Genomic DNA, 11,091 nt, shown 5'->3' with positions numbered 1-11,091 from the left:
ACAGAAGCCTTACTTTGGATTTCTTTAGCAGAGTGTGTGTTTGTGGCTTCTGCATTAGGTTTTCTGGATATGACTTATGGAGGGTTCACAGGTGGCAAGTCTAATCACTGGAAAGTTATGCCCTTGGTGTTTTGGGAAGCCATACCCCTTTCCTGCAGGTCAGGATTCCTTCTCAATTCTCCAAGGGGACTGACCATTACACCTACTTGCATACCCTGTGTCCAAGAGACTGGGAATATATTTAGCAGCAATATTGCACATACTAAAATTCCTATACACTGTATGCTACTTTCTACTTACAAAGAAGTTTTACATTTTATTCTATTCCATTGTACAGCTTTACATAGTACCTTTCCCAATTCATAATTCAACAATTCAGTACAGACTTGGACAGATGGCTTTCAGTGTTGTACTGTATAAATTTAACTAAAAAAAGTACAAAATAAGCACAGTGGTGTAAATGTCCAGGCACTTCCAACATTGCTCAGCAAAATAAGCAAGCACCCTGTTTGAAAGCACTTTAATTTGGGGGGAAAAAATACTGAAGGTTTCCTGGTTACTTGTTTTGAGTTTTAACATCCTCTGCACAGTTCTGTATGTTCCTGAGTAAGATTTGTAGAACACCATTTTCAAGTTCATATGTCAGCAGTGATCCTAGGTGAGAAGTAACCTGTCACCAGATGTCCCACTGATTGCACAAAATACATGTAGAGAGTCATGTATCCAGGAAGAATGCATTGTATCTTCTTGGTACAGCTAAACAAAACAAAGGAGAAATTAAATACACATGTGCAACTCATCATTTTAAGAAGCTTTTAAAAAACACACATAAGGCAAAAGTAGTATAAAATTACCCAACCAGGTCTTCAAAGCTGAATTGCAAAGGCAGCATAACAAAGAAATGAGAAAGAAGGGTTACTCAGTACCATCACTAGAATATTTACATAGATACACTGTTAGTTGAATTTCATTAAAAAGAGACTACTGTTAACCTCAAGAAAGGTAAGTCTTGCTCTATTTAAGACTTCTTTTTGCCACAACTATGTATAGTAACAATAACTGAAATACGTCCTTAAAATGGTAACCGAGTTATTAACAAGGCAAAGCAAGCTCCCACTGAAAGATGCTATTCAACCTAAAATAGCACTGCATAACGAGTTTTGATAAATGACATGCATGACTTAGCGGTCAACCTTCTTACAGCGCAGACAGAAAAGTGTACAACTGCCCCCAAACAAAAGAGACAGCTACAGTAAAAGCTCTGTTATCAAATATTCCGGTTAATCAAATGTGCACCGTCTGGTGCACTCCCCGGCATCAGCGTGCCAGGGGACAGGGAGGGGAACCCTGCGCAGGCTGCTTTGCCCTGGGCTGTGGGCCAAAGAAGTGGCAAGAACTCTGCTCGCAGCGGAGGCAAAACCCAGAAGTGGTACTTCCCGGTTTCATCACCACTGCGTCCCTCGGATGCCGGTTAATAGAGTTTTCCAGCTAATAAAGTGCCAGTTAATACAGCTTTTGCTGTACATACACTGAGAGAGCTCTCTCATAATCTTATTTTGGTAGACTTAAGTTTTGTAGCCACAGGGATTTCTCTAGTTTGGAAAGGAAGAATGTGAATCAGGGTGGTACCTTATAGGCCCACTGGTTCGGAGAGCCATGAGCTTTTGTAGGCAACCTACTTGGTCAGATACAATGAATGGACCCTGGTTTAAAAAGTAAACTGGTACTCAAATCTGTGAAGTAACTATCAGGCTTGGCAGGAAAGACCAACAGGAACCTGCTTGTATGGCTTACGAATTGCAAAATACCAGGTGTTACGATTTCTTTTAAATACAAAGGAGTTCTGGGCCCTCCCTCCCTACATAAGCAAAAAGCCCTCATGTTGCAATGGGTTTCAGTAACCTGCAGCTGAACTGGTACTGAATTTGCAAGTTTAGAGATGATTGGACTATTTTTAGTACTTTCAGAAAGCTTGTCTGGGGCTCTTACAGAACAACTGGAGACTGAAAACACCATTCAGGTGTTCTTACCCTCCTTTGCTAGGACAGGGCAGGCTCTGCAATATGCTATTTATCTTGTTTTCTCTGGACTTCCAAGAGCTGCTCTTGGGATAGCTGAGGGGTGGTTAGTCAATGCACTGGGGATCCTAGTAGGGTAAAGGAATCATCCTGATGAAAATCCTACATCTTTTAATTTTAGTTAGCCATCTACTTCTGTTCCTCCACATTTCCTTCCCTTCTGTCTCCCTTCTCATTCTTAGGGACCTGAAGGTCTGCTGCAGGGGCACTTAATGAATCGTCCTCCTGCCCCACCATCTGTTCACAGAGTAAAATATCCATGTGGTTTTGGTTTTTTAGACTGTGCAGCAATTGATCTGTATTTTTTTCTTTCCAGTTTGGACCTTAAGTTAGCACATTTTTCTTGCCTATGCTTAACTGAGGAATTTTTCAGCAGAGGAAAATAATATTTAAGTATAATTTAGAACTATTAAAAGCACTAAGGTTTCAAAGCCGGCCATATCTACCTGTGATAAATTACAGAAATGTGAAGATAATTTCTGTACATAGGAAAAGTTGGACTTTTTCTTCTGGAGAATGCAATTTGCTGGACCTACACATACACACAGAAGAGTCTGACATCCTTAACTAGCCTCTAACCTGCAAAGTTCAGTCAATGCAGTAACGCTGCCTAGTAACCAAAGAGGACGAGACTGGCCTGGTAAACATGTTTTGATAATATGGAGCATTTTAACAATGCATCTCTATTCTACAGTGCCCCTAACTGCTGTGCTTCTATGGTGCTGATTTGCTTTCAATTTGAATATTGCGGAATTTGGAGGCCACAAAAGTTTTAGCTTCTGTATTCAAATTAAACTGCACGGAGACATTTGTCTGCAAAGAGCCCAAAGTAAGCAGGTGCAGCTCTTACAAAATTATTTGTGCAAAATTCAGCAGACAAGAGAACAGGGTTAAATCTGTAGTAAAAGGCCAAGCAACATGAGTGCAACCCACCAAGGACATGGCACAGGTAAATAGCTGGAAAAGCAACTAGGAAGAGGCTGCAAGATAAAGCAGGGGCCACCCTCATATCCAAACCACCCCTAACACTCACAAGGCTGAATTCAGACAAAAGAAAGCAACTCCCCTGACCTGCATTTGATTGTGTCCAGGACCCTGTTTCATCCCCATAAACACCAAATTGGTGTAAATTGCACATGATCTGCAAAACAAGTTGCTGCTTACATGTAGTTCCAACCACCTTACGCAGCCGCGCGTCACTATGGAACTTGGCTAAATTTGTTAAAAGAAACCTGACGCTGTCGTCTATAAATACAACTGTTAGAACATTACAAAGAATACCAGCGGATGGAACTCTTGACTAAGACGTTAAAACAATCTTTTGCGTGACCCTTCTTTCATGCCATTTTAGATAAAAAACAGTTCAGTTCAACTTTTTCATTTTAAGCAATTATATTTAATGTTCTAATTTGAGAGGCTTCCTTTTTATATGTAACCTAATTTGGAAATTCTGAAAACACTTTTTTCTTTGAGGCACAAGCATTTTGAATTACACCCTGATCATTTTATAGGCCTGATACTGTACTTATAATGTATTAGCCTTTTTTTTTAAATTTTAACAAAGCCAAAATTAAAGATGTCATTCCAGAGATAGGGAGGTCACTTCTGTAAGGAATATATTTGAGTGCTTGGCAAAAGTGCCCCCATCTTGCATATATCCTCTATTATATAAAGACTGGAACTGTATGTGGTTTCTGTATTTGCGCAATTAAATATTAGAAAGCCTGGGATAAGCTGCAGAAACGTGGCCAAAAGCAGAAGGCTCCAAAGCCTGTTTCTGAGCAACCGCAACATGACCTTGTGTGGGACATTAGCTTGGTCAGCAAAAGAAAGCAAACAATGTGTGTGTCCAGCTGAACCAGATCAGATTATACAGAGGACGTGGCCTGAAATTAGATAATCCAAACCCACTATATCATACTGTATACATATTAGTAGGAATAACTGATGTAACCAAAGGTATTAGATGTAGTTGAGTTTTAATAGATGTATCTGTTTGAGGTTTTTCAGATAAGCGATTAAAAAACCAGAGTAGCGTTGCCCATGAAAACCATAAACAACTTAGCCAAAAGAAAGAGGTTGGATGTAGCATTCCATTCTGGTGAAGGAAAGAGAAAAGGGACCCTTCCTTCCAGAACTAACTTTCACAGGAACATAAATCCCAACTAATTGACATCTTCCATGTTCACAAGGCAACTGGTTCAGTCCAGTTCCAAAAGTTTCAGCAAAACAAATAAATCTAAATATATCCAATCAAAGTGTAGATCAGTGATTCTCAGCCAGGGACACTGGGTACCACTTAATTCGCAAGAGGCATGGAATGGCGCCTTCAGTCCAATGAGGGGTGAGGACCTCTGGGGTAGATAAACATGCATCATTAAGGATTGCATATCTGTGGTTGTAAAACTGGGGAGTTCAGGGAATAACAGAGCTGAGTTGCTGAGGGAACTGAACAGTTAACAAGAATTCAGAGATCCTTGGGTCTGGTCTACGCCCATCCTCCCAGGCATGAGTATGTTTTTGCATTTCCACTGGCTCAACTGAGCGCTAGTTCAACATATGTTTAGCTTTCCAATACAGTGATTCTCTTGAGAAGAGACAGGCACACACAGTCTTTAATCCAGGGCCCATCAAGCTAAACTCCCTTTCCCTAATTTGGAGTTGGAGGGCTTCCCTTCAACTTCAGGCAGCCAACTTGCTTCTGATTCCATAGCATGTTACTAGGAAGGTAAACGTTTTTCCTGCATCTGTTCAAACGGAGTTATTAATCACAAATGCATTTAAACAGCACCTTTCCTAGAAAGACCCCAAAACATATTTACCAATAGGGCACGTGTATTGATATAACACATACACAGACGCACAAAATCACATCTGTCTCTAACCTGTGTTTTACTACCCATGCTCTTTCTCAGTGCACACTAACAGCACCCTGCAGTGTAGATAGAAAACAAAAAATATAAATCTCTAACAAACACTGGAAAAGGAATTTAGACAAGCATGTTCTGTCTAAGCAAACTGTAATTCTTCTAGCAAGCTGAGGCTTGTTACTCTATCCTTGCAAAAGAAGACAAAACACAGAATATATATTATTCACAACTGGCCAGAATCCTTGTTATGTGCATCTGGAAAGGGTGTACCCTGAAGCAAGGGTTTTGGATCAATACTCTGAGCTTAGAATCACCCCCACTTCTCTATTCACCTGCTTCAATTTTTATATTCAGTTAAAATCAGCAAAAGGAAAATCTGAGACAGTTTTAAATCCTGAAGTAAAAATCGAGGAAAGAGGGCCTGCACACCCGGCGCAGCTGTGTTTGGATCCATGCTATTTCAAGTCTATTTAATACATGCCTGTTCGTGAATGATGTCAGAAAGCTCTTTCACCATGTCTCTGAAGTTTGATTTTAACCCTTCGTGGTACTCTGCTTGGTCTTCCTTAATGAGTCGCTCATTAAGTTCCAGAGACATTCCACAGGCTTGTATAAACTTCCTGTAGATGAAAAGAAGGGAAGTTGGACATCAGGGTTTCTCCTTCAAATCTTCCCAAAGGTGCAGAAAGCAAAACAGATGTGTCTAACTATGTACAGAGTTGCACAGGGGTGAAGTGATAAACAGAACCTCCAGTCCAGAAACTGGATTAGATTTGTTCTTCTCGTAGTCCCACTTCTCCTGGACTCTGAGGCTGCAGGCACATAACAACCATGTGTCTGTAATGTTCAAAGACTGTCACATGAAAGAGAAGATCCTGGCTGGTCCTCATGTCTGCACAGCTGGGTTTGAGGGTACAAGACGTCTTGTCTGCGAGGCCTGCATGTGTGCCGGGCAGAGTTGCAAACTCTGCTCCTTTACTACTTCCCTGGGATGTTCAGGGGCCAAGAGAAAGGTGGCCACGACGGTGTTCCTCCTGGCGTGTGCACCAGCTACATGAGGGGGGAGATGTCTGAACCCAGTACAACACTGCAGCAGTTGGAGCGCAGAACTGGGAGGGCCAGGGAGATTCGGGGACTGTCCCACCAGTGGCAAAGGCAGACAAGGAGGGAGGAAGACACTGGAAAGCACAAAAGTTCACTTGACTGGAAGGAGGAAGGGGAGTCAGCTAATTGCTAGCTTTAACGCTCTCTTGAGAAGCACTCAGGCACTACAGTGATGGGAGCTTAGGCAGAATGACAGGTTAGACAGCAACAGGAAGATGTTTTAACATTTCCCTGTTCAGCATTCCCCAATGAAAGGAACAAATTCAGTAAGTTTGGGTTTCACAACTCTCCATTCAGAAGGGAGCCAGGACGTTACGCCTGGCAATGGACAAGCTGGCCATGGAGATACTGCTGGGCCTGGAAAATAGAAGGCAGTTTCTTTCCAATTGCAAACGCATAATACTAAGTCCTGCATTTCTATTCCAAATCTTAACTTCCGTAATAAAAGATACTGTACATAAGAAGAGCAAATACCAAACATTAGCCAGAAAACAGATTAATTACCCAGGTAACCTACCTGAACATTTCTTTTAGCTCATTCACCTTCTTGATGGGGTACTTGCTGGACTGAGTGTCACTCAAGAAAGCCCTTGCATAGGCCAGCGGGCCAGCATTGACCTACAATACAAAACAGAAGGATTCATTTATGCCATCATTTTTATGGTAGTGTTGGAGTGATGTTGCATCTGTGGTGTTCCAGAAATTATTTAAGAGGCAAGGATTTTTGTGGGTGAAATCCGTGCCAATGGCATAGTTGGGCTAGAATTAGACAAGCGTTTGCATGCAATCTTCATCGGGTTAAAGTAAAAAAAGCAGGCACAACAATGATTAAAAACAGATTTTAAAAGTCCCACTGTTTGTAATCATTGCTGTGCTTGCTGCTTTTCCTCAGACCTGATGAAGAATGCTTTGCACGCAAAGGCTTGTTTACATCTCATCCACACAGCTGGTCTAATAAAAGAAATCACCTCCAACAATCCTTGTCCTTGGAAGGTTTTTACGTTAATTTTGGAGGGCAGAGGGTAATGGATTTGTCTAACTGGAAGTGTTGCTTATGGCGGGACAGCAGGCCACTAATTCTACACTCCTATCAGGTATAAGGCAGAGTGCTGATTATATCGTGGGAGGTCCTAAATTTCCATAAGTTAGGCCTGGCTTTTTTTACTGGCAATCTTTAAAATGCAAAACGATACATTGGGAAAGAATGACAACCTGTTTCCTGATGATTTTTTTTTTTTAATTGCCTTTCTGGCACGTGAGATGTCTGGGCCTCGTCTCAAGTTGGGGACAGGTCAGGAACTATAAAGAGGCTGTTTCTGGCTGACATTTCCATGCCAGCGTCTTAGACTTAATACACATAATCAGCCTCTACCCATAATCAAATCATGTGCAAATATGCATGGGTCCGATCCCGTGAGCACTTATAACTGGGTGTAACATTTGTTTGCTATTATGAGCAGTCCCACAGGCTTACAAGAGTGAGCACAATGCTCAGTTCTGTTGGCAAGATCAACCTTGTAATGCTCTACAGAGCAGGTTAATAATTTCTGGAAAGTAAGCATGTTGCCAACAGTTGTGGTATGTAAACACTGTGTGACAGCCAGAGGTCTTACCTGGACAGAAACACAGCCCTGCAACTTGAGCTGCAACTGGATCATGTCAACTTCCGCAGGAGAACAGAGCTTTTGTAGCTCTGCCGTCTTGTCTTTTATCTCATCAGTAGCCACATCAATGGGTTTTAGGTCAATCTGACGTTCCGAATTGACCGGAATTCTCTTCTTCACGTACGGGAAGGAGTTTGAAGCTAGGAAAAAATAGGGTTGGCAAGTGACCAGTCAAATATTATCAGCTGACCGGTCAGTTGACTACATATTTTTTGACTGGTCAAAGAAATTTTCCATGAAAAACTATATGTATTTCCAAGAAACACTACAATCAGTTTTCTTGACAGAAATATGATTTATTAGTTTTTGACACATTTCCTAATGGAAAATTTGTGCTTTTTCTGTGCATCATTGGATCTATTGGGAATTTTAAAAAAAATTGTTGACCAATATTTAACCGGTCAACTGATCAAATTTTTTCTGACCACTCAAATACTCAACCCTAGGAAAAAAATAATATTTATACCCTGAAATGCCTCTATTAGAAACATAACCCAAAACATCGTAAAATAGATACAGACAGCCCCTGGCCCTGGGGCTCCTCCAACCAGCAGGCAAATTCCCAGACAAGGGTTTGATTTAGTACTGTCATTACCTCACTTCTTGATGATTCTTTTGGGAAAACAATGCACAAACCAAACAAATATTTCACTGCCATCCTAATTAAATTGCAATGTGAGTGCTTGATGCTTTTTGGAAAGCTAATCAGCTATGATTTGTATGCATGTCAAGCAAGTTTAAACACTTGTTGCTGATACATATTCTCAGATTTAGAAGACCATACTCACTGGTTAGAATAACTCGTCTTTTGCACTGCTCTTCCACACTGCCATGTTTTTTTCCAGACAAGGTATAAGGAGCCTCGAATACAAATCTGTTGATGTTATGATTTCTTTCAAACTCCGTCTTTCTTTCAGAGAGCTCTTTGTCTTCAAAGTAGGGTTTCACATAGGTCACTTGAATATGGGCATACTTTGGATCGAGATCTTTGATGTTCACCTGTGGAAACAAGAGGCTTGCTTACTAGAAGGGAAAAGACTACAAATCACCCTTGCCACTAGTTCTACCCATTCATGCTTGCAGCCAGTATATCTGTCCCTCACGGCTGCAATTCCCTCAGTGCTGTGGTCCAGTACTGCTACTGTTTCACCCAGCTCCAGTTTTGCAGTGAAGCAGCCTGCAGGCCTAGTACTGCCTTCCTGCATTTTGAGTGAATTTCAGCCACAAAGAAATTCCTTCTGATATCTGACAGCCAGTGTCATGCTCGCTTGACTGTACAGCTGTAAGAGAGACATGTCAGGTGGCCCTACAAAGATACAGGCACACTAGGGACCTGCAGCATTTCAGTGTTACTGCAATCAGTTACTGCTCCTTGAAAAGTACCATTTCAGGCTTTGTGCTCAGGGAGAGATGAACAATCGGCTTCTAGAGTGAGGTGTGCAAGAGAAATCCCAGCCCGTCATCCCAGCACAAGGGGAAAAGTTTACAGAAGGTGCAAGGGGCATCTCTTTCCAGCCGGTCTTAAGCAGCCATGGGGGAATCCTGTTCCCAGCCACAGGCCCTCAAGAGCTTGTTCCCTTCCTGCTCTCCAAACCTAGCTCAGTGTAGGATCCCAGCATTCACTGCTGTTTCACGAGGCTCCCACAGGGCTCAGGAGAAAGACAGTGTAATGTGGAAGTTAATACTTCATTTATATTCACCTGGGAGCTCTCCACATCTTTCTCTTGCTACAAGTCTTTCCTCCCCCAAACCTTACAGAGCTGCCAGGAAGAAGATGCAACCCTTGTCTCTTTACCTCCTGGAGGGGAGGTCAGGCAGGGTGAGATATTTAGTGGCGTTTAGTAGGAAACAGCAAGCTCTTTGGCACACTCATGCAAGTTAACGCTACCTTACTTGAATCCTGGATAATTTTTACATTCTCTGCTCCAAATTTTTCTCCATAAAGTTTAAGAAGCCTCAGGGAGATCTCCGACAGGCCCGTCAGCTTGGGCTCCTTGTAGATATATTCCTTGCTATCTTCTTCTTCAAAGAAAGCCTGGCATTAATCAGAAAGATGTGCATGGTGAATGGACAAACTCTTTGCTGTTGAACATGTGTGTGCGTGCGTGCGCATGTGCGTGTGTGTGTGAAGACACAAAGAAGGAGCTGCAAGATAGCTATAGCAAGCACTGGGCAAGTGTGGCCTAAAGAAAAGCCAAATGATAGAGGTGATTTTGGGCAGAGTGCTGGCTAAAAGGGGCATGGAGCAGTGAACAAGGGACGCATCTCCTTTTTGATTCCTCCCACCTTCACAGACACAGAGTATTTATCTACTTCCTTCGTAAATACACAGAATGGCACAAAGACCTCTGACTCCATCATCCAGATCTCCTCTTATGGGGAACAACTTACTGAACTCCAAACTTTGGACAACCACTCAGGTCAGGTGACACCACCTTAAAATTATCTCTGCACAGTAACATTGAGAAACCTGGCGAGAGTTTAAAGTGAAAAACTCCAGTTCTGGGAGTAAGCTGATGTGTCTTATGTGGTCTGGTCACTGAAATCATTCCAATTACAGCAAGTTTACAGTAAATTCAAGACAGTTATTTCCTTTTACTAGTCGGATTCTGCTTTGCATTCTATAAAAGTCTGAAGTCCATTTAGAGTTCAAGCTATAACTTATGACCACTGCAGAGAGCCAGAGTCCTTGACAAAGTTAAACCTTTAACAGCATCAATCTATATTGTACAAATGTGTTTTGAAGCCACATTTCCCTAACACCTAGACAGCTACAACCACCTTCCAGAGAGGACGATATCCATGACTTCTGTGGGTGCTGTACTGCTCAATAAACTGGAGTGTTTTTTAAACTTTACTTGTGTGCCTCATTACAGCAGGATCTGTACACAGTGGGATTTCCTACAGTTATCCCACCATTTAGGAGCAGAAGTTCCATTAAAAATGAATGAGACCAGAGCTGCTAAATCATTTAGGTGCTTTAGAAAATCCCATCCAGCATGACAATAAAGTAAGCATAGCTCACACAGCCCGGAAGCCCTGCCCTGAAGGTTGTGCTAGCTAAATAAATCACAAGTGGGCATAGTGCCGGCAGCCAGAATGCCTGACCGAGCAGACTGATTTGTGGACAAGGGCATCTGAGGTGTATCAGCTGGCATGCGGATTAGTGGACTTACTTGTCCGTAGAAAGCCACTCGGAAGAAGGTACCCAGCAATCTCTTCCGCGTGTGCATCACTTCCAATATTTTTGTATAAGCACCATGGAGCGTTCTGTACAACTGAGTAAGTTTCTGGAAACCAAAAAAGTCAGGCATGTGTCAGTGTTACTGGAGCAGGATTATGTAAACAGTAAATCAGGGCAGATGTTGGAAGTGG

The 11,091-nt window shown here is 42.1% G+C and overlaps 1 protein-coding gene across 1 annotated transcript in view; it reads right to left on the bottom strand.

The window, feature by feature from the left end:
* Positions 1 to 286: 286 nt before the first annotated feature.
* The window catches only part of DOCK11 (dedicator of cytokinesis 11), a gene marked incomplete at its 5' end in the record, with an annotated part of 71,903 nt that continues 61,098 nt past the window's right edge, over positions 287 to 11,091 (bottom strand). The window contains 7 exons of the mRNA XM_025205043.1: positions 287 to 756; positions 5,430 to 5,568; positions 6,570 to 6,670; positions 7,666 to 7,856; positions 8,505 to 8,715; positions 9,605 to 9,751; positions 10,893 to 11,006. Coding sequence (XP_025060828.1) covers positions 655 to 756; positions 5,430 to 5,568; positions 6,570 to 6,670; positions 7,666 to 7,856; positions 8,505 to 8,715; positions 9,605 to 9,751; positions 10,893 to 11,006 — 1,005 coding nt within the window. The remainder of the gene's footprint in view (positions 757 to 5,429; positions 5,569 to 6,569; positions 6,671 to 7,665; positions 7,857 to 8,504; positions 8,716 to 9,604; positions 9,752 to 10,892; positions 11,007 to 11,091) is intronic.

This window comes from Alligator sinensis, unplaced genomic scaffold (genome assembly GCF_000455745.1).
Source record: "Alligator sinensis unplaced genomic scaffold, ASM45574v1 scaffold1059_1, whole genome shotgun sequence".
NCBI lineage: Eukaryota > Metazoa > Chordata > Crocodylia > Alligatoridae > Alligator > Alligator sinensis.
Note: the sequence above shows the minus strand (reverse complement) of the source record. Positions and strands in the feature narration are given on the sequence as shown.